At 39.6% G+C, this 26,882-nt stretch overlaps 1 protein-coding gene across 3 annotated transcripts in view; it reads left to right on the forward strand.

Annotated features, from left to right (window-relative positions):
- Window positions 1-26,882, forward strand: part of PLEKHG4B (pleckstrin homology and RhoGEF domain containing G4B) — a 200,406-nt gene that overhangs the window by 114,042 nt on the left and 59,482 nt on the right. For all 3 annotated transcript variants that reach the window (XM_073332598.1, XM_073332600.1, XM_073332599.1), the window contains 4 exons: window positions 4,853-6,227; window positions 12,306-12,509; window positions 12,951-13,074; window positions 22,963-23,056. In XM_073332598.1, the coding sequence (XP_073188699.1) occupies window positions 4,853-6,227; window positions 12,306-12,509; window positions 12,951-13,074; window positions 22,963-23,056 (1,797 nt within the window). The remainder of the gene's footprint in view (window positions 1-4,852; window positions 6,228-12,305; window positions 12,510-12,950; window positions 13,075-22,962; window positions 23,057-26,882) is intronic.

Below are 26,882 nucleotides of genomic sequence, written 5' to 3' on the forward strand. Positions count from 1 at the left end.
TCCTTGTGCACGTTAATGATGTGAGACTACATTAACTTTCACTAGGGAACTTTTAGTGTGCACCAGGAGGGACCACGCAGGCCAGTTAGTGCACAACATGGTAGTGTTTACTAGAATTTCCACCTCTCTAGAGTGGACTGATACACGTTGTACAAATGACCCTGAATGATTTCAAGTGGCCAGGATTTCACCTAGTCGCTTTCCAGTTGGTCTTCTTGTGCCAGACGTATTTTTGTGGTGATTGTTATGGCTGCAGTATAATTTTGTGTGGGGCTGCTTCTTTGTTTCTTGGAGAAAGAGTCATTCCTTTTCTGCTGCTTGACACTCTGTTTCTACGAGAGAATTCTGCATATGAAGTAGTACTACATTTCCTCAGTAACACTACAATATCTTTTTGGGGGAGTTTAAGTATGAGTTATGCCTAGAGAAACAGCCATTACCATGTTTAGTAGCAGGCAATCTATTAAGGTCATTCTTTAGATGGATTTTTAGGGAATAGAGTTTCTTTGGTATCAAGATAGACTGTTTTTCAGAGAGCTTGTGAAGCTGGCTGCACGAACAATTGAAAGCTGCTTTCCAAGGTTCCCAGCCTCGGCTTTTTCTTTCCTCTTATGCCCACTGGACCAGCACATCTCATTGTCAGTCTGGAAGTGGTTGAAAATCCTTTTTCTTAACTGTTTTTAAACCCAGTTCTGGATGGCTGGCTTCCTTCTGAACTTCTCATCACCTTCCATGGCCTCTGCAGAATTCAGCAATTTGTTTAAAATGTCATTAGCCAAGGAGCTGGGAAAAGACTTTTTTTTCTGCAAGTGAATGTTGAATGGTTAAAAACTGTATGGTGTTAGGGATAAAACTGCAAATTTCAGCTTCGTTTTTTCCAAAAATAATGAAGTAATTGTCAAAATGAGTAGATGTATAGAATAGGAATGTTACAGTAAGGTCTTGACAAACCTTTTGTTTTGTTGTTGTGACATGTAAATAACAGTAGTCTCTGTGACTGTTTTTCTTTTCATCTTTCTAGTTACACAAGTATGCTTTTTTTGCTTTAAAATGAAATCTTTTCATCATAAGCTATGTAACATTACTGATCATTAAGAGCCAGACCTGTGGTCTCAAAGCCTTCCCTCCAAACAGTTAAAGCTGTTTGTAATTTTCATCTGTTACTGTGAATTTTAAACACTGAGTTTACTATTACAGAATGCTAAAAGAAATAAGCTGTAATTGTGTTTGCCATGAAGAGTGACTAATTAGATTAGAATAAAAGCTGGGAAATAAATAGAGGGAGGAAAAAAATGGTGAGGGCTGCTTCTTATTTTTATTCGAGTGAATTATCTTCTCCCCCTCTCTCCCCCCAACTGAATGTATATTCTGACAATTGTGTGAAAGAACTACTGGCACGGGGAAGGGAGAAATTGTTCCTTTCTTGGGGGATGGGGGGCAAAAACACATAACACCATGAAAGCACAATAGGATGAGGCAACGGTGGGAGGGAAACTGTGAGGTTCCTTTTGTGGAGTCTTCCTCACATGGTACCATTGAGGAGGGCAGGGGTTACCCCCCACCCTGCAGAACCAGACACTGCATTAACTTCGTAGTAGATTTACGCCGAGATGGTGGGGCTATGCACCCCTAACCTGCAATCTGCCTAGGATCTGTGATATGGGGTGATGGTACCAAGGAATCAGCTGTCACCACCCTGCTAGTGAGAATGGGGAGCTCCCCTCCATATATAGATCCTCTCAGAAGAATTCACCCTCCCCATAATGTCACTAAAATATATCTCTTATGAGCTAAACAGTGTCCTGTATATGCTAGCATTAGTGACCACTAATAAGGAGTTTAACAGACACTGAATAGAAAGAAGCAAGATTGTGTCGGGTGGGATTATTTTTATTTTATTTTAAAATAACTTTTCTTGAAACATGCAGAACTTTCCTTATCTGTCAGACAGTACAGTTTGTATCAATTTCTTTATTTACAGCTGCTACAGTCCTTAAATCTTTCTTTGCATTCTGCCTGCATGTTTTGACCCTGTCAGTTTTATGTTGTATTAGTCCCAGATGTAGGAGGATTCTGCAGCAGGTGCATTTTTGCCTGACCTAACATTCAGTCTCGATATTTTGTTCCTGTACTATTAGCTTTTTTTAGTAAGGGGAAGGGAATGTGCATATCCTTCACTCTTGTACCCTTATTGCTGGAGTTTTTTTAATGTATTTGCTGTTACTGTGGCATTAGTTGAATAAGTCTTAAATCTAAAAGAATGTTTGAGGCAGTTTGGGCATATATGAAAATAAATGGTGATTCCAAATGGCAAGAGTCATTTGTCTTTAGAGATATATAGGCAAAGAGAGATTGTGCAGAGTGAATGGAAACTAGAGACCAAAATATTCCATTCCTGGCAAGCAAACAGGGTGTTTCAAGCAAGTACCTTGCTCTCCTAATATTTGGAACTTAACTACAAACAATGAATTTTTGTGTAAAGTGAACTTCAGGTTCTTCTCCCTACTCTGCCCCCACCCCACCCTCAATATAAAGGTGTCATGGACATATTTCTTGGAGACCCTCCTTGTTTTGGTTACTTTGATACTTCTCCATCTTCACCAATTATCTGTGAAATCACAGGTTTATTCTTTTTATGCTCCTCACACATCCCCAGAAAGGAAAGGCCACTTTTTCATGCATTTCTCTGCTTAGCCTAATAGCGTGCAGACATTGTGCAGTGCTCTGCATAGCCGATGAATGAACTGATCAGTGCTTTACTCCCTTTGCAAACTCAGTGTTTAGTTCCAAGAAAACATGTTGATTTATGAGGCTCAGTAGGGAGAACCTCTTAAGGAAACTGGGGAGTGTACCCAACCAGGTGGGAAAGAGAGCCACCATGTGGGACGCTCAGCATTCCATGGGACATGGTCAGAAAATCATTGGGTGGGACCTACAGACACAAGTTCAAAGAAGAAGGAGAGAAGACCCTATTCCCCAAGGAGGTGGGAAAGAGAGGGTATGCTCCCCCTTTCAATGCCAAAGCCCCAAATCCTTCCTGCTTCCTTACTCTCTGGTTTTCCTTCTATTTTTTTTTCAATGCGTGATTCTATTATTCTAAAACTTCCTGCAAGTTGCTCAGAATCAGAACAAGTTTGATTTCAAGTGCAAAAAAATATAGTTGATGTTAGCACAAAGCTTGAAAAACTTTTCCCTAGCAAGGAGCAGAAAATTGTCCCTACAGGTCTTAAGACACTATCAATTTCTGCAAAACTTAAGCTTTTATTGTTACATTTTTTTTAAATTTAATTCTTGATGGCTGTAAAACAAAACCTTCCAAAAGTGACCCAGTGCTGTGCTGTCTTTCTGAGTCTGCCGAGAAAACTCCAGTACCTCTGCTGCTATTCCTAGCTTTGCCCATGTGACAGTCTTTTGGGCAGTGATGCTGAAAAGAATCACGTCAATTTTAGTGTTACCAACTTCCACAGTTTTATCATGAGTTTTGTGATAGTTGATATTTTACTTAAAGCCCCAGCTCCTACAGTCATGTGAATATGAGAATATCTTGGCTTTTTTTCTGAAGGTAAGTTTCTAGCCCTGATAGTTGCAGACAAAAAGTAGAAAATATTACCCCTAAGTGCTCAAAAATACCCCCCCCCCCAATATATTTAAAATATTGTAATTTTTGTGGGCCTGTGTTAAGATTTTGAATTCCTGGGGTTGGAAATACTGCATTTTCACTCTGTTGCTTTTTGGGGAAACTTCTAGTAGCATCAGAGGCAGGTACTGAAGTTCTTTATAGGGGAAGACAATCTCAATAGTGAAAAACCTCCCCCATTGCAACAGTCAGGAAGCTGGAGGAAGGGTTTAATAGTAAAGACATCTCTCCACTCCCTTCACCGCAGCCAGGAGGATGGGAAGTGGGTACAGTAGCAGAGACATCCCACTCACACCCCAGCAGCATCCAGGTCACTGGTTAGAGGAAGAAATGGACATACTTTTGCCCCAACTGCCTGAAGACTCTGGAATGGGGAAGTGGGGGAAGAGAAATAACTCCCTTTAAGCTGTCAGAGCGAGGGGCTTCAGATTTCAGACACCTGCAAACCAGGGGTTAGTATGAAAAATAAATTCCCTAAGCAGAGTCCAGGGTCAGCACCCTCCCCCTTACCCGCAACTGTAGACAGAGTGGGACCTGGACTTCTTACCAGAATGTTACCCTGGATCTCACTGATGCCCCTCCCTCATTTTCCTGTCACCCACCAGCTAGTATTTATCTGGTACTATTTTAAATACCGGCGTGGGAAATTTGTAGTTTGTGTGCATTGAAAAATGTTTTATTAAACATCATGGGCAGTATTGTCCACGTTTTGCTTCTCATTGGCTGTGAGAATGCCCAGAGCAATGGTGACTCTAAATGTTAGGTTAAAAGGGAAGAGTTTACCATTCCTTTACTTTTGCTGCCATTTTTATCTTTCTGGCTTATCTTAAGCTTGCTCCTAATGGCTCCTATCTGCGTGCCTGTGTGTGGCCTATTGCTACCCTTTTTTCTATACCCAAGAGACCTACCTTTTCCTGAAACTATTATCAGTTCTATTAATGTAATTAGGCTGCAAGATACAATGTAACAGTAAACTAGTAGCTTATTCTAGTGGGAAGAGGCATAATATTGATACCCCTTATCTTAAGAGACACTATTTAAACTGTGTTATGTTTGTTATACAAACCTTTTATAGCCCTGTCTAATTGCATGGAGCTCAATGATGGAGTAGTCAGTGCAGAATTTGACCCCACTGTTTTATATTTGTAACAAAATGCTGTCTTCCAAGATAAAGATTTTTTTCCTCAGACATTTTGCTTTCTCTTTTCCTTACAGGCTAAATACACTGGTCTTATTTTCTACCATGAAGGCTGGCCACTGTGCATCCATGAAAAAGTAGTAGTACAGTTAGCATCTCTTCACAGAGTCCGTCTGAAACCAGGCGATTTCTACTTACAAATTCTTCCGGCTGGGAAGCAGTCAGCAAAACTAGTTTTAAAATGCCTCTCCCGACATGGACAAGGAATGGAAGACGTTATTGTACCTGAAACCATGTATGGATGTGTTTTTACAGCAGAATTTTTGGAAAATGTAAATTGTGAAAGGGGGAGTGTTCCCTTGCAAAGCTGCTTACTTACCACTGGCCCAGCTGTATATAGAACACCTTGGAAGAATATAGTGAATCCTATTTTTGTCCCTACAGCTGAAACAATCCTGCATAATTATTCCAGTAGCCCTCTCCTCGACCGGTTAATCAGTAATAATACTGATGTGAAAACAATGACACAGACCATGGAGAGCAATAGTTCACGTGACAGTTCCACTTCCAATGATACTGGCTCTACAGTCATAGAAGCAACACTTACTGATAATCATGGAAACCAAGGGAGTGAAGTGTATAGTCCACTTCATACTGCAGAAAGTAGGGCAGAATTAGAATTCTCTGGAACCCCAGCTGAGGAGAGCAAAGGAGAGTACGTAAATCTCAGCACGTTGACTAAGGACTGCCCCAGCATGATGGAGAGGGCTTTACCACAGGCCACTGAGCCTGAAATGACACCTGAAGTATTAAAAGGTGGAGCATTATCTCCCATAATGGAGAAAAAGAACAGCATCAAAAGCATAACTTTCAGCACAGATTTGAGCAGTCCTTGTCCAAGAAGACGACAACTCAGGGATTCTTCATATTTTGAGACAAGGCGCTTGTTTAGAAAGTCATACATGGAAGCTTTGCAAAATCCAATGAATCTTGGTTCCAGCTCAGAGGAGTCAATTGCAGAAGAGGAGTCTTCAGACCAGACAGTGGACTCATATGAAGTGAATGATGACTTGAGAATCTCTGAGAGCAAATCTTGTGATAAACAGATTGAGAGGGAAGATTCTCTTGCTGATAGACTTGCACCAAAGGAGGAAACAAGAGAGGTCATAAGGCCTGAAGATTGTTCACAGGCCTCAGAAAAACTGCTTGTACCTCATGAAACTTTCTCAATAGCAGATTGCAGGGCTGGACCGAGAAGGTCTCGGTCTTTAGATAGGTCACATAAGAGTTCGCGTTGCAAGGATCATAGTCCAAGGTTGTTTTCAGATAGTTCAGCAAGTGCAAACCCTAAGAAGCTCTTAAATGGACATGCGTTAAGACTGGGGAAGTTGGACTCCAATGGTCATTTATTCATTACGGTGAAAAGCAACAAATGCAAAAAAGAGGTTGAAGGTAAAAGCCAAACTACAACATGGATTCTATTTTTTATAATATCTTTAGCTTGCCTGCACCAACATATATAAACTTTGTACATAAAACTACTTTTTTTTTCTGCTTTCTGAGCTCAGATTTAAAGCACAAATAGTAATGACATCATCAATGTTTTATTATTTCACATCTATTTTACTACTGTTTTAATACTTTAAGTAAATTTATTTTATTTCCATTGCTTTAAGATACACTTTTCAGAATGCTTTGTATATTCTGCTTTTAAAAAAATTGATCAGAGATCAACAAAAACCTTCTTGAAACACACATGAAATTCTGCTCTCAGTTAATCCCATGTAATGTCTTTGGAGTCAATTGGCATTTTACAGACGTTACCAAAAGCATAGATGCTGGGCATGTAGTGAAGGTCTGGACTTTCTCCTCTATACTTTATATTTTATACATTAAAAACAACTCGAGTTATTTTCCATGTGATTTGGATCAGTACCAAAAAAAAATCAACTACCTTTAAATGCAAATTGTCAATGGAGAAGTAAATGTTAAATAGCTGTGAAATGCAGTCCTGAGAGCACCATGAATACCACCTTTCTAATGAGACAGTCATTATCCCAAAGTAACCTTAGCCCTCCAAAACTAAGTTATCTGAGCCCGTTTTTCAAATAAGGGAAAGTGTGTGGCTAGTTACAACAAACATGGTATTGAAGTACAAATAACATGCAACATATTTTTAATGGTTGTTGATAGACTTTTACAAGATTGATGAAGTGAGCTGTAGCTCATGAAAGCTCATGCTCAAATAAATTGGTTAGTCTCTAAGGTGCCACAAGTACTCCTTTTCTTTTTGCGAATACAGACTAACACGGCTGTTACTCTGAAACACGTAATTTAATGGCATTTAAACAACAGAGAAACTTCATAAATGTGTGGTCTTTTCTCATCTGCAGCATTTCTTTGTTCTTATATTTCAGATAATATATTTATCGCAGTATCAACTCTACATTCAAACAAGAATCAAACCACAATAAAAATATAAAAATGTCAGTCAGTAGGCCAGAACATGCCATAAGCTTTTAAGTAAAAATTCCTATTGACTTCAGTGTGGAGTTCTGCTTAAAAAATTGTCATGTTATGGTCAACTGATTTTAAGATTGGCAGCAGAGGTGACTGGGGTCACAGATTCAGCTTCTGGGAGTTAGAGTTTTCTTTTTTCCTGATTTAGAGTTCAGAGGTTATGCTTGCAAGTCTAAGGGAAATGCAGAAGTTGTATGTATGTATTTATTTATTTAGAAATGGATGGGTCATTTCTAAGACAAGAATCCTCTTTAAATATTTTTTTTGCTCAGTGGCGAGCAAGACAGTGGGGTTTTGTAGTACATAATTTTTATTAGCATATTGAGCTATGCACTGGGGTGTTTTTGGAAAGGTGTTTCTGGACAGAGATTTCTTCTCCTCCCCCACCGCCCCCTCTTCCAGTTTGTGTGGTGACAAATCTCAGGTGATTTCACAGCTTTCCAGCAGGGCATTTGCCATTGGTGATTGCCAGATTCTGTTAATCTGCTGATGTTGTTTTATTCTGTATTGCCGTGGTTTAGCACCTAAGATAATGTGGAATAATGTCTTGATAATTTGGAGCACAAGTACTGAAACTGGGAACACTCTGCCATATTGTTTTTATAGTCTTTAAGTGATAAGGCTGCTGGGTTTCACCAGTCGTTCTTTCAGCGAACAGTTTGATTGATTTAATTAATATCCAAAGGTGAACTGACAAAATCTCAGAGGAGTAGCAGTGTTAGTCTGTATCCATAAAAAGAACAAGGAGTCTGGTAGCACCTTAAAGACTAACAGACTAATCTGTTAGTCTTTAAAGTGCCACTGGACTCTTCGTTTTTGACAAAATTTGTACTCATGGTGACGTATATCAATGGCATCATAGCTAGGATTAATGGTTCACGCTAGGATATAGTCATGTTTTGTAAAAACTGACAATGGTATCAAAACGCCAAATCTTGACCTAACTTTACGTTGCTGTAAGGGGCATGCAAGCCTCTGATGACATCATAAACTGGCCCTACATCATGTTGCTTTATCCTCTGAGTGCTAGCGCCCAGTTTAGATGGGGGACCACAAAGCTGCATGACAACTAGAGATGGGGAGATCATGCTCCAGGGCTGTAGCAAAACTTGTGTAGCTCCAGCAGCACAGGGAGCAGGTTTAGGATGGGGTCTCTTCCATCTGATATTCCAGTTAGTTTGGGAAGTTCCATGGGAGATTTTTTGCTACTTTCTACCTTAGTTGCTAATGGGGAGGAGAGTTTATCTTTGACCTGGTGGCCTTGTCTTCATTCTCTGGCTGAACAGAGCTGTCCTCATGAATCATGGCTCATCCACTCTCTGTCTGTCAATCAGGTGGAATAGTCTCTGCTCCCCCAGGATAACAGGGCAGGACTGCCTCCCCTTGCATTTTCCCCTGGCCTGCTGTTCCAATTGCTATACATGGCAGTTGGTGAAGTGGAATCACACTTTCTGCCTTGGGAAGGGCAGACTCTTAAGTCTGGCTCCCTTAGGGTTTGCGTTTGTCCCCATGGCTGTGGAACCTAGGTGGGGCAGCAGAGATCCTGAAGACTTCTTAGCACAGATGCAAAGATAGAGAGAGATTTAAAACTTTCTTAGAAAAGTGATTTTAATATGTTTTATGGGAAGAGAAGATTTCTGCCTCCTCTCCATCAGCTGAGAGAAGGAATAGACCAGCAACAGCAGATAATGTAATTTCAACCATTTACATCCCAGAAAGCATTAAAATAAACCTAAATTCCATGCCTTGCTTTCAGATTAGTGGTTCCTCTGAAAATGCAAGGCCCAATCCTGCAAGGTGCTGCACATTCTCAGCTAATGGAGCACCTAGTGAGAGTTTAGAGGGTTCAAGCACATTGCATATTTTTCAGCTACGACACACCCTTGGCATTAATATCCCTGCCAAATCCTGCAGAGAGCATGGCAGCCATCTGCCAGTCCCAATGTCTCAGAACATTTCCAGATAAATAAATACATTAAACGGAGCCAGTCCTTCAGCTGTTCTAAATCCGTGTGGCTGCATTGATGTTAACAGGGCTAGGATGATTTATACCAGCTGAGCAACTGTCCCACTTGTATAGTTGTGTTGATTTGGCTAAAGCCATTTTCTGATTTATTTTTTTTAGTAACAATAACAGTTATGTATTGCAGGGATAATTTTCAAGGTTATGTGAAGTACATTGGCAAAGTCAAGGAACAAAACCCAAGTCTCCAAATTCCCAGTCCCATGCCCTAGCCACCATACAGTTCTTCCTCTTCTTTGCAGTTGATTAGGTGCCTTGCCACAGCTTCAGTTTGGCATTGAGTCAACTCCACTGCCATTTGTTGCTTCATTGTGCCAAGAATGTTATTCCATAATTAACTCAGTGTTGCTTATTTAGCAACACCAGCATAAAATACTGATTTTTATCTATAATCATTTAGTAATATAAAGTACCATGGGGGGATATCAAGTGTATTTTTATAGCTTTTAACTCCTGTTTTTTCTCTCTGTTGCTGGTAATAGTCTTTCAGATGTTTGAAAATAGCCATTTTCCAGCTGAATTTTCCTTTCCTATTTAGCAAACTCTGATCTCTCCCTGTTTCTTGAGCAGCACTCAAAGGTACAGCAACTGTGGGATGCAGACATCTCTGAAATGTGCGATGTCATCCAAGGAATTTTTCTTCCATCTTTCTTTTCTCGTCTTTCCCTTCTGTCTGTGTATTTGTGTATATTTATTTACACATAAGAATATGCATCATCAGGGTGGTTCTCCTGCCTACTAAACTGGAAGAAGTTAATCCGATCCAGTGTCTCCTTACTATCTAATGTACTCTATTTATTTATATGCCTCCCCCCATCACTGTAGTATATTACTTCAGCTGCTGAGGTGCAATGCAAGTGGGGTGTGTCAACCCAATATGGCTGTAAATTTCCCTCCTGCTTGCTCCCTGTTGCTGTTAAAGACTGTAAAATGGAAAGAGGCATGTTTAGGTGGAAAATGGCAGCCAAACTAGGCTGACAAGACAAACCTCAGCTTGCCTGCAAGTGATCCCAGCCTCAGTGCAGACTGGGCACCCTCAGAGGAAAGAAGTAATTAGTTGATCCTGGCCATTTCCATTGGCTTTTCTTTATGGAGCCACATAAAGGAATGATGAATTAAGGGAGTAACTTTGTGTTCTACCACTTTTCAAATGTTTAATGTTATCTGTGAGAGGTTATAGGAACTACATTTATGTGTGTGCGAGAAGCTTGGTGATTGAGGTTCTTTAGCCACAGAGAGCCAAAAATAGCAAGATGCTCCGGACCATTTCAATCAGGGTTCATTTAAAAATATTTGCTCTGCATAAGTCTGTAAATATTTTCTTTAAAAATGACATGGAAAATGCAGTTAATTGCAGGGGCTTTAGTCCTGCTCTATGTTTTAAAAAAAAAATCTGAATGCAGGTTTGGCTATGGACTTGCTATCACTGCTTCTATAATATTAACAATAGTTTATAATTATATAAAGAGAGACCATATTCAGTGCTTAATCTGTGATGAAGGAGGTGCCTGGACTCAAGCAATTATGTGCCGGGGCTCAAGCAAGTTTTTTACTTTCATAACTGATACAGCAAGCCCAGAGGTGCCAGGGCTATGAACTGCCAAGCCTAGAGGTCTCGGGGTTCAGCCCTGGCAAACCTTGGTGCAAATTAAGCCCTGATCATATTTGAAGGCATAAGCACAACATAGCAGAGTTGAGATTGAAATTTCCAGACCTCTGGGTGCTTTGTTTTGCAAACTTAATATGACATTAATCCCAGTGTTTTTCATTCAGTTTAATATGCAAGCTTTAGCATAGGCAGACATGGTAGCTACGCCTATAGTGAAGGGTCACCAATTTAAAACCCTGTTTCTGGTTGCTTATAACATTGCCAAATTGTAACTGTTTGGGCTGAAATTTCCCATGGTGGGTTTCTGCCTCAGGCTGATTTTTTTTTCCAGATGTTTCAGCTAACGCAGTTTCGCTATTCCCAAGAACAAAATTAGGCAAAATACATTGTTTTGTCCATATTCATTAACAAAATTATTATAACATATTGTATATATAAAATATTATAACAAGCTGTAGCACCTCCATGTGTCAAAGCAGTGACTTGAAATTTGGTAGAGGTGGTCACCATCATGTCAGTGATATGCCTTTTGCCATCCCTGTGAAATTTTGCTCCAAATTAGCCAAACTATAAACCTCTGAAAATCTCAGTTCTCACATGCTCAGTGCAAGTTTATTAGATGCTAGCAGCTTTATTCTTTGATTATTCCATCCTTACTGAGCATACATCTCCTACTCAATTTGAGTGCTCATGCAACATCCCACAGAGCTTGTATGCTCCAGCCAAGGGACTTTCCCTGCAATTGCTTCTCATGACTGCCAGGGGCCACTAGTGCTGGAGGAACTAGAAGGAGGAATAGCCTGACTTGAATGTTTGTGGGTGAAGAGTATAGTAGGGGGGCTGGAGCTGTGGTGGGTGTGGGGACAGAGACTGGAACCGGACGTGAGGAATAAGAGCAGAAGGGGAACAAACCTAGGAGCCTGGGGAGGATAGGAACAGACTGGAGCCAGGAACAAGCTGGGAGAGGAGCAGAATGATTCTTGTGCACTGAGAGTAGCAGCGTCCTGTGGAGAAAATACTCTGATGAAGTGGGCTTTAGCCCATGAAAGCTTATGCTCAAATAAATCTGTTAGTCTCTCAGGTGCCACAAGTACTCCTTTTCTTTTTGCTCATATAATTAGACTGAATCATGCATATGCACAGGTCCGATGGGCAACCTTCATTCTGGAATTTCCTGACTTCTGAGAGTTTAACTTTACAACTGTAATGTTCTTTTAATTTATTTTTAATGTAATCTATATATGGTTTCTGTTCTGTTTATATATGCTCATTTTCAAATATATGCTAATTTTACATGTTGATAGGAAGCTGCCTAAAGAGCAATTTTCAAATACACAGAAAAGCAAAAATTTTAACCAGTTGTCTTTCATTTGGCCAGATTTTCTGCAGCACTCAACAGTAATAGACTCAAGAAACAGTTTCCAGGGTGAGCATAGCACAATTACAAATGCATCTCCTGAGCTATTCCATTGTGAGAGTGAGCTGCTGTCTACAAATGCTGGAGACCTTTGTCACAGATTACCAAACCAATTACTTGAAATCAACCAGGAATTACTGCAGTCTGGAGTCATTTCTCTATGTGGTATGTTATTACAGATAACAATGTTCCTGATGATAAATGAAACATAAACACACACATGCATAGTATAATATGCACAGATCTCTTAAAGATAGACAAGATAAATTGATTGCCACAGAAAGTTATTTTTAGAAGATATATGGGTCAGATGGTATAAATTGACAACTCCATTCAATGGAGCCAAGCCAATTTATACCAGCTAGAGATCTTGCCCATCAAAATCACCAGTAGGAACTTAAATATGTAGGAATGATCTTCACACTGATTAAGAAATTTTGTGATCACAATCAGTATAATAAGGTAAATGCAGGGGATGGAAAATCACTACGATTTTCACTTTTAAGAGTTTCTGCATTGTCATTTTCCAAACACACACACTTCTAAATCACTCGTTCTCAGTCATGCTTCTTCAATGGCTTTTCTTTGTGTGTTTTATTTGGTTAGGAAGCCGAGACCGGGGTGGCAGAGCAGTGGTGCAAGTCTGCACAAGAAATACCATCTGGTCAAGTGAACATTCCACAAGTACAGAGCTTGTTCGTCTTCTGATGTATTTCTATAGCATTCCCAGGTATGAAGAGAGGTGGGCTGGTCATTTTTCAGGTGACACAGATGTTGCAATCACAGAGGGCTTATTATAGAGCAGTAACAGCCGGTTATTAGTTAAGGCCCCAGTACTGCAATTTATAATGCCCTGGTGGGCTGCTGTATTCATGCAGAGCCCCATTGAAGTTGTGTGGGTCTCTGCAAGCATCACAGACCTGTGTAAATTGCAGAATCAGGGCTTAAGTTTGCAACCAGGTTCCATTATAAACGGTCATTTTTAGCTACTCAAAGATTTTGGCTAGGAAAGTTGGTTTGGATGAAAATTGCCAGCTTTACTTGGCTGTGCTGCTGCTGCGGTTTGTTTTATTGCCATTAAATAACTCTCGTTATTTGACGTAGTTTGTCTAACGTACCGTTGTGTCCTTCTGGCTCAAAACTAACTTCTTACTATCCTATCAAATATCTGCATATTTAAATATCCTTAAAAGTTCTTGCAGAAAGCTGTATTTGAACAAAATTATATTTTTGGACAAAATTAACTACTTAGGTGTCTAATTGTGATGGCTAGTGTGTTGGAACAGTTTGCCCTCTGGTGGCTGGTTGAAAATTAGGCACATCAGACTGGTTCTTTCATAGTGCACTGTGATATTTTATATTGGTTTTCTTTCATCTCGGGTACTAGAGGCTTGTGTATTTGGACCTACAGGATTGGAGATCTAGTCCAGCCTTGTGTGGTTAATCTAGTAATGATGATGATTCTGTTTGCAGCAATGGTTTTCGTTACGCCAAAGTACACAGTGGTTTTATTCACCAAAGTACAACAATGACAATGTTTTTGAGTTGAGGGTCCTTAAATATTACCCTACTATGGACAGACTCCAGTAGCAGCTCGCTAGTTAAGGTTGCAGCCAGGTTTCCGTTCTAGTCCCTATATTCACTCCCTTTATAGGTTTTCACACGAGGAGAGGTTTGGGGATTTAATTTCAGGGTACGTAGAAATTATTTAAGTTTGAAGGATATTTGTCAAGCCATTAATAGATGACAGAGGCTTAAAAGTGCACTTTTAAAAATTTCACACAAAATAACTGCTTTTTGAAGTCCCTCTAGGTAAAGGCAGCTTGACTGTAAAATTTCAGACTTTACATATAATAAAATACCATTAAAATCTAGGACTTAACACTATTTAAAATAACTTTTTAAAAGACTTATTTACAAAAATTGGTGTTGTTTTGTATAGTGATGCACACGTTATAAAGTCCACATGGCCTAAGGGATACTGAATAAAGGAAAGGGACCCCTGTGTATCACCCCTCCACTTCACAGGACAGGGATCCTGAGGAACTGATGGCATTTCAAAGCTTTCCCATTAGTAAGAAATGTCCCATAAGTTGTGCAAGGCAGTATGAGGTCAGGGCACCTAGTGATCCTGATCCTGAAATTTCCTAAGCCTTCAGTTAGAAGGAGAGGAGCAGGAGCCAGGAATATTGTGCAACTCTTCAGTCTTGAAGGTGAGGGAGAGGCAGTGGGGTGGGGTGGGGAGCCAGATACCTGAAGAGCTTTGAGATCTGTGGCCTGTGTGTGTTCAATGATGTAGATGAAGATGGGCATATGGTCTGTATCTGGAAAGTATCTGTATCTGACTCAACAATGGGAGAGTGAATAGGGAAGGTATAATGAGATTTTTCATTCTGTAAAGAAAGGGTGGGTGGGGTACCTTGGTCTTTTGTGCCATTGGAAAGGGGGTTATTTCTGGACTGTATATGGAGATTAATATGTGATAGGTTGCCGTCCCTTGATCATTGTGGGTAGGTAGGATGTGGAAGGATCACGTCTCTGCTCTGTATAGCGAGGGGAAAAGGCAAAATATTGGGGTCTCTAGGTAATAACAGGCAACTGAACTGAGGATGGTGTGCGATTGGTTCTGTTATCTGTGTATTTTGTGAGATTTCACAGTTTATATGTGAAATGCACACAGGTAAGGGGATATGGGTTTAGAAAAGTTTCTGGTGAATAGGTTGAGGCTGCGTGCTGATTATGTAGCTGTGTTAAATTTGTTTGTCGAATATGCAGTGTGATATTTTATGTTTGCACTTATTTTTTAAGAGATTTTATGCACTGAGAGTGTATTTGAATATCTATGTTACTTCTTTTCAATTTTCCTTTAAGTTAAAGTTAACAAAAAAAATTTCTGTTAATACTTAGTAGCTTTGGATGTTTTGATAAGTTTCAAGTATAACAAAACTTGTCAGTGAAACAAATACATTTTGTTAGAATAAACTGGAAGTCATGTCTGTTGTTGAAATTAGTTGAGTTCTTCTGTGTCACATAAATTTAACAATGCCATTTTCACTGTTGGGAATGGCAGAGCATCAAAATGCTTGGAGGGTCAGCCCAGTTTGGATAGACATTCAAAAGGATGGTGCTAAACAATTTTTTGTTTTTATTAATGAAAAGTTCCCTTGTATGCAATTAGGCCCTGCTTCAGAAAAGCACATAAGTGCATGTATAACTTTAGGCATGCATCCGATGAAGTGAGCTGTAGCTCACGAAAGCTTATGCTCAAATAAATTTGTTAGTCTCTAAGGTGCCACAAGTTCTCTTTTTCTTTTTAAGCATGTTGTTAAGTCTCATTGACTTCAAGTTACAAATGTGCTTAAGTGCTGTAGAGAACAGGAATGTTTTCCTAAATCTGGGCCTTAGAAATTGTATCTATATTTATTAGAATGTGTATAGCTCATAGCAGTGAAAAATGTATTAGAACTGGAATGTATAGGTTGATTCCCTGCCTGGAATAAATGTATAGGATAATATCCCCATCCATGGAAATGAGGAGTTACAATTTGGGAACCCTGTTGGACTTATTCTTTGCATTTACCTTTGTTTATTACTCATTCAATTTCCTTTTAGTGTTCCCTGTTGTTTTCTATAAATAGGAAAAGGTCTCTAAATTTCTGTCCTCAATTTTGTATGCACAAATCATTTAGATAAAAAGTGATTTGCTGTGTGTTTATGAAACTGTGCATGCAATTTACAGAGATCAGGGTGAGACTGCTTTGCAAATTTGATGCTTCATGTATAACACTGATTACATTTATTTTGTGAAAAGAATGCAGGGTGCAATCCTGTACCAGGAAACATTTCAATGACTTCTGAAGTTATTTGTGGAGTGTGTTTCCTGCAGCTGCTTTCAGTGTTTCTATAATTTGACTACTTTAATCTTTGATATCACAGATCTACAGTTTGACCTATGGATATTTTCGTTGGTTTTAATAAGAATAGTTATAGAGGGGTTTTTTTTCTGCTTTTCTTTAGTCTTTGTTTGGTATCTTCGGGTATTGTGGTCTACTCAGTGTATAGAATGTATACTTTAGTGTGGATAATAGCCCATTAGCCTATTCTTGCCTCTCAGGCTACATATTCCCCCTTTTTAATTTCTTGCTCTCCTCTGCTAGTGGGAACCAGGCAGGCCTCCTGTGAGGCTAGTGTCAGTCCCACTCCAATGGTCAGGTAACAGGGATGTTCAGTGATGCAACAGACTCCTTTTGAAGACTGTCCCCTAGAGCAGTGGTCTAAATGGACACGGATCAGGAGTTCATCTGTCACCTCTAAACTCAGATATCTCCAAACTGTAAAATATTGGAAATCACCCAAAAGTCCCAAGGAAAGGATGTGTACTGATTTCAGCAGTGTTTCAAAGCAAAAGGAGAAAATGAGGTACTTGGCATTCTTCATTATATTATCTACTTTTATCACAAATATGAGAATTAAGTTCTTTGCACGGTGCTCTCAGACTCTGTCCTGTTATATATTGTAAAATATGAATGCTGTTCCTAGTACTGTGAAGCCAGAGTTTTTATGTAAATTCAGTCATCTTTATATCTCTGAATTTGAATGAGTTCACAAAGTACGGGGAAACATGGGATATCAAAACATGAGGAAAACTGCACAGACTTCATTATCCTTAGGAAAAAAATAAGACCATGAGGGTCCTTAGGGGTATGTCTATACTGCACCTGGAAGCGAGCTTCCCAGCCTAAGCCATAGATTTGCGATGGTGGCACTCATGCTAGCGTGCTAAAAATAGCTGTGTAGACAGAGCTTTGACATTGCAATTCGGGCTGGAGCTTGGGCCCTCAAGCCTGGGGGCCAGGAGGTGGGGCCTTGAGAGCCCAAGCCCCAGTGTCAAAGCCCCATCTACACAGCTATTTTCAGAGCACTAGCATAAGTTTGTTACTCAGGCTGGGAGGCTCAGTCCCTGATGTAGTGTAGACATACCCGAGAGGGTTCACATATTATTTAAAGGGATGCAAGCCAATTCCTGTACACTGCAGATAGTGAGTTTCGTATATGAAAATCTCATAAAGTAGGGGGTTTTTTTCTATTCCATTTTCATCAAAAAGCATATTTTAGTCAATAGCAGCTGTAGAATCCAAGTGAATAAAGGTTTAAATTGGGTAGGAAATGTGGTGCTGTTAGGTACAAATTACTGTCATGACATTTGGAGATTTTACAAAAGGAACTTAAATAAATAAGGCTCCTGCTTTCCATAATGGGGAATAACCTCTGGAATGGACAAGCAGAACTTACTGAATTGTCTCTTTCACTTTCCTCTGTGCAGAACTGCAAAACATAAGATGTATTTTTCATTACATTCACGCAGTACAGCGCATGAGGAACACATTTGCAGTATTTCCTCAAATTTGTATCAACTGAGAAATCATGTTGGCTCAAATCGTTTGCTCCCATGGAAAAACCCATAAAAAGAGGGATTGCTTGGGGGGGTTCCCAAGCGTGGCCGATCCCAGGAGATCCCAGCTGAACTCACTAACACCACAAGTGTGACGACTCAAAGATGTGAAGTTACTCATGTGTAAGCGTTCGCAGGATTGGAGCCTTAATTCTATCATAGTCAGTGTAACTGGTTTTAAAAAATCACTTAAAAATTCAACATTTTGAAGGGTTTTTTTGTTTTACAGGTTCAAATGGATCCATTTTTTTCAATTTGTTTTCTAAAATTGTTTAATTAAATTTTCACTGAAAATTTAAATAAAAATGTTTGTATCACAAACCTGGTTTTCAGTGAATAAAAAATGTGATGGTTTTGTTTTTAAAAAATTGACCAAAAAGTAATGAAAAATATAAATGAAGAAATCAAGTTTTTCAGTAAATCTTTTATATTTGAAAAAAGACCATTTTTCAATGAAAAAAATTATTAAAATAATTTCAGAGAGCTCTTATAATTGTGACACCATTTTTTAATATGGGGAAACAGATGAAATTATATCTAAGAAATTATATCTAAGTTTATAAGTAATGGACCAAATTTAAAGTCTGCTTCCTCTGCGCATGCACACAGGTATAGAATAGAGGGTGCAAATTCAAACAGTACTGTAACTTATGGAGAACTTTGTGTACAGTTTTATTTGCACGACAAAAACCGAGCATGATTGAAAAATTGGCCGGATATATAAAATGTTGCCAATTTTCCTATCTTGTAGGTCTTGTTCTGTGCCTTTATACATTCTAATAAACATAGTAAAGGTGCTTTTAAAAGTACTATTTAAATAGTGAGAATTTTGAAAAGTTTCCAAAAGTTAATATAAAATAAAAAAAACCTACGTGGCTTGAATTAAACATCAAAGCATTCCAAATATAAAATATAATCCTGTGATATAATTGTCTTTCTGCCCAATGTTGGACAAATAGTTCTGCTCAAAATACTTTTAAAAGAATTCCCCATGAATTAGTAGATACATGAGTGTCATAACTCAGGTATTGGAGGATGTTGATATTTTTTTGTATAGTTTTAAAAATACAGTACTACTGACCAGTGGTCTTCACACAACTTCCACAAGTGTATCAAGGGCCCTGTCATACCCTAAATCAAAGCAGTGGCATTTTTGGCAAATGCAGCGGGCCAGAAATAAGCCATATATTGCTGTACCAAAGAGGCTGGATAGCTGACTGACATGTCCAGCTGAAATTTCCTGGTTTAAAGGAGTCCTCAGTTGGCTAAGAAGTCCCCTGGAGCTCTCACCAGTTGGTCTAGTTTAGAGCAGCCCTGAGGGAACCAGGTCATTACAGAATAAATTCCACGATCCGCGACCCAGAATCATTTTCTTTGTTTGGGTGCAGATGAGAATCTAGTCTAGTATAAGAATGGCCATACTGGGTCAGACCAAAGGTCCATCTAGCCCAGTATTCTGTCTCCCAGCAGTAGCCAATGCCAGGTGCCCCAGAGGGAATGAACAAAACAGGTAATTGTCAAGTGATCCATCCCTTGTAACCCATTCACAGCTTCTGGCAAACAGAGATTAGGGACACCATCCCTGGCCATTGCTGGACCTATCCTCCATGAATTTATCTAGTTCTTTTTTGAACCATGTTATAGTCTTGGCCTATGTTTATCTACCACTGCAGAAAAATGTCTCTCCACTTCCAAGAAAGTCTACTTCGGCACATAACTCCAGAGAAATTAATTTTTCTGTGTAACAAACCCTTTTGTTTCTAATTCACAAATTTTGTATCAAACTCTACAGACTCAAAAACTAAAGAAAAGTACAGTTAGGGCCATACTGTTCCAGGTTTGTATGTGAAGGGGACAAAGAGCAGGGATAGATGCAGTTGCAGTGCTCACGGAAGCCAAGAGATTGCTGCCTCTTTTTGCTCCCAGGGCCATACCTTACCCCCTAGAGGACCATGACCCCGCTCAACTTTGACCCCACACCGTGCCAGATCCATTGTGGTGTATTCCCCTGTATGCCAGGGAACTTAAGCGGGGGTTGTACCATTTTTTGGCTCTGAGCCAAAAGCCCAGTGAAGTCATTGGAAGTCTTTTTGTTGATTCAGTGGGTTTTGGATCAGGCCTTGAGTCACAGTCCTTTCCCCACCACTTCTTCTAGCTGTGTGGCTCTGCAGCACCCTCTGCTTGGGTGGTGCCTGTAACCATGCCTTTGTGGGTCACAACTGAGAATAGAAATTCAGGACAAACTGCTGAGAAATAAGGCGGACACCCCCCAAAACTGGTGGTTATTCGCCCATAAAATATACCAAAGCAGCAACAAAAGTAAACTTATCTTTCACCACACTGGCTAACAAGAAGTCAGAAAAGTAGTTTCCTTAGGCATTCCAGTCCTTGTATTGCTGCCAAAAACACTAGACTTAAAGATGAATGGTTCATTAAAAGCCAATTTAATCAAATAAAAGGTTCTTCTGATCCCAAAGGACCAGCCACACAGCCAGGTCAATATATAACTCAGATCTTACCCAATAATCACACTGCTGCCAATCTTTTAGAATCTAATATCTAAAGGTTTAGTTATAAAAAGAAAGAAAGGTGAGAGTTAAAATTGGGTAAAGGAATCAAATACATACAACAATTGCAAAGTTCTTGGTTCAGGCTTGAAGCAGTGATGGAATAAACTGCTGGCTTAAGGCAAGTCTCTGGTTGCTTGCAAATCATTGGAAGGTCCTCAGTCCCTTAGTTAGAATGCTCTCATTAGTATAAATAAGTCCATAGTCCAGAGGTATGAGCAGGAAAGAGGCTTGAGTAAGAAAGAGGCAAAATGGAGATGTTTCCAGGGCCTTCTATAGCTTATGCCAATTGAAGGGATTCCCAATGTTCTCACAGTGGAAAATTACAGGTAAAAGATGGTGTTTGGGGTCACATAGGCAAGTCACATGTCCATGCATGCTTTCGCTTAGTCATAGCAGGAAAGTCCATTAAGTATAGATAGGCATCTCCCTTGGTCCATTGTGAGCTAAGACTAAATACCTTGTGGGCATTACCCCAAGAGCAAACATTTGAAATCCAGATATAGAGCCAATACTCATAACTTCAAATACAAAAATGATTCATGCATAAAAATAGCGTAATCATATTCAGCAGATCATACCCTTTCCATAGACACCTTTCTTAACGTACATTGTAAAAGATTTGTTGCAATTATGTACCAGTGGTAGCAACAATGATCTACATGGTCATATTTTAATCAGATAACGTCACAGTGCCTAATTGGGCAATCTAGCTCTTACCTCTTACGGAAAAGTCATATAGAATTTCATAGGGACAAAACCAGTAAGGTTCTACAGAACTAATTGTAAAACCTGTAGAATGTAATAGAGAATGCTTTTCTTTCTCTCAGGATGGTGGAAGAAGGGAACTGCAGAACGGATATAATTTTCTATTCACATCTATAAGATGTTTTTGCATGGGGGGAAATTAGGACTCCTATTAAAGTGAATGGGAAGTTTGCTATTGGCTTAAATGGAAGCTAGATTGAGCCCAAAATCTGCACTTCCCCACTACAGGGCATAATAAATTAATGTCTGATGGTTGTACCCACTCACATTGCAGTGAGGGTGCCTTAATGTTTAATAGTGTAATTCTTTTTTTTTTTTTTTCTTCTGAACTTGCTTCACAACCCTGACATTCTTTGAAAGTAATGTTTGCCTTGGAATGGCCCTGGCTTTTTAAAGTAATGTTTAGTTGTTCATTGTGTGTATATGTCATTAATGCCTTTAAAGGTAATTGCTGTTTATACTTCGTGTAAATATATGTAACCTCATATTTAGATTATATAATTACAGCATGTAAAGATGAGCCTGGAGGATGATAAAACAGCTTTTAAACAAAATTTGAAACAACATATTTCACGTGTGTAACATCTGAGAGGTCAAATCCTGTGCAGTTTGTCTCAGCAGAGGGGTGAATTTCACCCTTAAAGCGAGTGCAGTTAGGCCTTAGAATAGTCCCCAATACTGTAGTTTCCCCTGAAAATAGCAGTGTCATTTGCTAGTGTTATGGGCTGGGATTTTCAAAGTAGCATAGAGGAAATCAGGCACCCAAATTTGTTGAAAATGTGTTTTAAAATCCGAGTCATAGAGTCTATAATCTTGACTAACTGAAAAGTTGGATTGTAAGAGCACAAATGTATTGGGAATCGTACCTCCTTTTTGCCTTCTCATTTAATGCTAAAACTTTTTACGGATCTAATAATTTTCCCCAAAGCCATGCAACTCCTACAATGTTTAACTTAGAATAAATGTTTACATCTAGATGATAAAACCCTCATATTAGAGAAAGCATTTCAGTTACACCAGTCTATCTGAAAAATAGGGATATTACCATTTGACACTCCAGCACAAGGCATCAGTCTGCCATGCAATTAGTTTTTCATGAGTGTGAACTCATTTCAACTTAGTATTACAGTTACAGATCATTTTCCCCACCCTCAGACCTTATACAGAGAGAGCCCTCCCCACAGAAATCTACACATTTTCATGAGAAAAGTGACCCCAACTACTTGGCTGACACCACCAGCCCTATCTCCAGACTCACAGAGAGCCTTCTCCAGGGATAGAGATCTGGACATGGATGGGGGACCATTGTCTAGGTACATTGTTACTCCTCCCTGCCCCCGCCCCCCGTAAACCTGGAGGATATCTACTGTGGCTGTATTATCTTAACCAAACAGCCATTCCGTACAGGGGAAACTCCGCTTTTAAGGCATTGGTGGGTGGAGGGGGCAGAGTTCTAAATACAGTGAACAACTGGAGAGGGGGCTATGCTGGCAGGAGAATGGGAAGGGCCACAAGAAATCTAGAGACAACCCAACAGCAAATTGTTCAACCCTGACGGTATGATCTGGAGAAAACTCTGAGAAGGAATCACAAGTTTTCCCACCCCTGAGCTCCTACAACAGATTTTTTAATAGGAGGGGCTGACCTGCCCATAATAATTTTCTGCATAATATACTGTCTGCTGCTTTATTTGTGACTGGAAATAAAATATATTTGTTCTAGATGGCCCAATCATCAATCTGTTTGTTTGGATACAATTTTATAAATATTTAGCGAATACTTTTATCAAGAGGAAACGCAGCTTAGGAAATATCTGCCTTTCTGTTTCTAGGAAGGAAGTACGTGATCTGGGGCTCGTTATTTTAGTGGATGCTCGTAAGTGCCAGCCTAGTCCTGGTCTTTTCAAAGCTTTCACAGCGTTACAGGTAAGTGCTTATGGTGCATTGTTTAAGAGCACAAAATAAAATCTTAGTATTTTTAAAAAATGTTGTTTGTTTGTATTGTGGTAGCACCTAGAGGCCCCTAATCAGGTCCTGGGGTGTTGTTTTTCTGGGTGCTGTGCTCACAGACAATCAAAAGATGCTTCCTGTCCCAAAGAGCTTACAGCGTTGAACTTAATGCCAGTTGTAGTTCTTTCCTTTCCGAGTTAATTTCTCCATTCAGCGCATGAAAAAATTAATTTGTGATACACAATAGGATCATCAAAGGATCAGTTGAAAAAGTTAAAGCAGATTAGGTATAAATATAAGTAGAAGGAATAGATTTAAAATACAAAATTACAAGTATCGTGTGTTCTTGAGAGGAGTTTAGTGCTAGTTCTACAAAAAAAAGCACTGTCTGTCTGTTGACATTAAGTCCGGTTTTCTCAAACAGTGAGTAGGACTAGAGCAGCTTATCGGGAAGTTGTTATGGAGATTCATTTGCATTTGATATTATCCAACAATCGTTTTGTTAATCTGTAGTTTGGTGCACTGAGGGAAACAAACAGCAAAATAAAAGTTACACAGAATGTCTTGACAACTGAGACCAACTTTTCTCCTGTCTTTAATGGAGTGAATTGTTTTTGTTTGCACAGTGAAACTAAAGATCTGTTAGTGCTGGTTCACTGAACAGTTCAAAAAGGAAAAGACACTAGTACAAAGATCTCAGTATCTTCTAGTCTGATTTTCTGTTACAACGTATTTTGACATTACAGTGACTCTAGCGTGTCATCATCACAACAGCGTTTTAATGTGCTTGGCTTCCATCAGTATTCCTTTGACAAGGGTGAAGTGTTTTTTGTTCAGTTCAGAATTAATCAGAGTCAGAAAATGGACATTCTTCCAAAGTTCGTACATCCCAGCCTTCTTTCTGAATCATGACAACAGCAAAATGAAAACATTGAAAACTCACTGGGAGAGGAGCAAAATTTTCCCATGGAGCGTCTGCTTTGCGCCATAGTTGACATTTAAGGTTAAACAGTGCAGGATGTAGATATGGTAATCTTGTTATTCAAGGAAAAAATAACAAAACAAGAACAAGTTGTTGTAGATGACTTTTTTATGATTCCTCCCAGCTTCTCACTCTTTCCCATCTACCCTCACAAGCCCTATATTATAACTGCACTCTGATTAAAAAGACACTACGCTGTCCATCTGAAAGACGCTACGCTGTCCATCTGATCAATTTAAAAAATTAAAGTTAAAAGTAGTTTCAGATATTAAACCTTCTTATTCTCCTGACCATCTTTCCTAAAATGTTTTCCCCTGTCCATTTACTGGATGAAGATCCACACAAACATGAGAGGAAACTGATTGCCTGAAGCTGCAGTCCTATAATCAGCTCCACATAGTACCTGCATGAGGCCTAACTGCCTCAAAAAAGGGAAACAGTGGAAGTAACTGTTTCCAAAGTGCTGTCAGGTGCCCAAAGTAAACAAAGTAGAAGACTAGAGCAAAATGATTTTTGATCTTTAATCTTTTATGGTTCTAGTCAGAACTTGAGTATTGTAACAATAGATCAAACATTTTCAGACTTGAGGTGCAAATACTTCCAGCTACTGCATTTACTTAACATCACCCTGTGAGTTTTACACAGCCATTTTCCCACAGCTGCAGACAGACACTAACCATATGTATCACTTAGATCTAGATAGTTGCCCTTCCTACACACAGCTGGTGCACCGAAGCAAACAGTTTAGAGAGAAAAGAAATATGCACTGGGAAAATTTCCATCAAATACTCAAGTTCTCATTGTAACTAAATCTTCTAAACGGCTTTGCAACCAAATTGAAAAAAAGAAAATCTACTGAATTCATATTGATGTAATTATTTTATTAAGATGGCTTTAGTGTTTTCTTAAGTATATTACACGTTTGAGATGTAGCAGATATGCACTGAGGAAAAACGTGTCGTCACAAGATGATGAATTGAATCCTGGAACCAAATGAGTTTGTTTTTGGCACAGTGTTTAACGAGGTATTTGTCTCAAATGAAAGCAATGAAAATGTGGAATTAGGTAGATATAGTTTTATTATAATGAAATTAAATGTAACAGTTTGACAATTTTTCCTTTGTCAGCTCCATTAAGTTTTTAGACTAGCCATTTCAATTTAGAGTGGGCTGAAACTTGGTCTGTGTGCTTGGGCGGAGAATGGGTTGCCATTAACACCAAAAAAAAAAAAATGCAATTAGTTTGGCTTTTTTCATTTTGAAGTGCACATGCAGGAGACCTAACTAAAATGTGGGCTTCCAGATACTCTCTTCCCACAGGCCAGGAGCAAACACTGTTGAACTTTTGAAAAACAACAAAGATGAAATACTAATTTTGCCAATCTGGAAAGGTGACCGATGTGCTTCAAATATAAATGTGGCCACTTGAGCATGTGCCATAAACGTACATTGGACTCTGCATTACAGCAAGCTTTGCAGCTGCTGTGATTAAAGACTTAATACATCATCCGTAGAAAGGCTCAGAGGGAGGACTGATGGATTTGTTATCATTCTTGTCATTCTATTTATAACATAAGTTCCATCTTTTTAACTTGCAGAATCAAAGGCTATACTGTCTTAGCCTTCAGCTCACTCTTATTTCCTCCTCAGCCCAGCACTGGTTGTGACTGTGGTCATGCAGGCAGGACGGGGACTACTTGCCTAGGAACCCTCATGAAGAGCCTTTAGAGGGGGTGGGAAGGAGCCCTGGCACCAGGGCCATCCCTACCCATATGAAAAGTATGCAGCTGCGTAGGACACCGCACCAAATTTCCTGATGCCCTGCACAGCTGCGTGTTGCTCCAACCCCTGCTCTGCCGCTTCCCCATGGCCCCCGCCCCTGCTCTGCCCCAGCCCCGCCCCCACTCCCCTGAGGACTGCTGGAGGGCCCGACCCTGCACTCACAGGGGGTACCGGTAAGTGGAGCGACCTGGCACCAAGCACAGGGAGGTATAAGCTGCTCCAGGAAAACCGGACAAGTAATTTACTTTTCTCCCAGAGCAAAGGGGGAATGGAAGAGGAATTGTTCTCAGTGTTTGTTCTCGGTCTTAGGGCAGGCCTCTGATTCTGGGCAGACTGTAAAATTATAATCAAGCCCCAAGTGAAATCAGAGTTAGCTCTGCCACTCAGCCTGTATCGTCCCAATGTTCAGTCTTTGCATTAGAGCACATCCGATGTGTATGGCTAAGCAGTGTTTTCTGAAGTATCCTTTAAACACAGAGATGGAAAATGAGAAGGAATATTAGATATAGATAACAGAAAATTAGAACACAGAATACTAATAATGAAAAAAGCCAGTAACACCAATAGTACATTCTGTCATAGTAACAGAAATAATAAGTCTTTTTCGCAAGCTGTGGAGTCACAATGGATATGATGACACAGAAGCACTCCAATCAAGATTTAGGGCTAAAATATGAAGAGTTGCTTTGTGCTTTTATGTGAAGCACCAAATGGCCTAAAATTCACTGGCAAGAATGATGGATGGTAGGCAGGCAGCGAACTCATGTGCTCTGCCTCCTGAAACCTCTGTTTGAATAAGAGCTGCGGAATAAGGAAGGTGTAATAGTGATCTAATACCTACTTAAGGCCCTACATCAAATTTATCTCCAGCACTGGGATGAATAAGGCCCTGATCCTGCACCCACTGAAAGCAGAGGAAACACTGATTGACTTCAGTAGGCGTTGGATAAATCCCTAAATGCCTAACTGATGGATTTAAAAAAAAATACCCATGCAGTGTCTTTTGAGACCTAATACCCTCTCCGACAGCCACTTTTGT

Source organism: Lepidochelys kempii, chromosome 2 (assembly GCF_965140285.1).
Source record: "Lepidochelys kempii isolate rLepKem1 chromosome 2, rLepKem1.hap1, whole genome shotgun sequence".
Classification (NCBI taxonomy): domain Eukaryota; kingdom Metazoa; phylum Chordata; order Testudines; family Cheloniidae; genus Lepidochelys; species Lepidochelys kempii.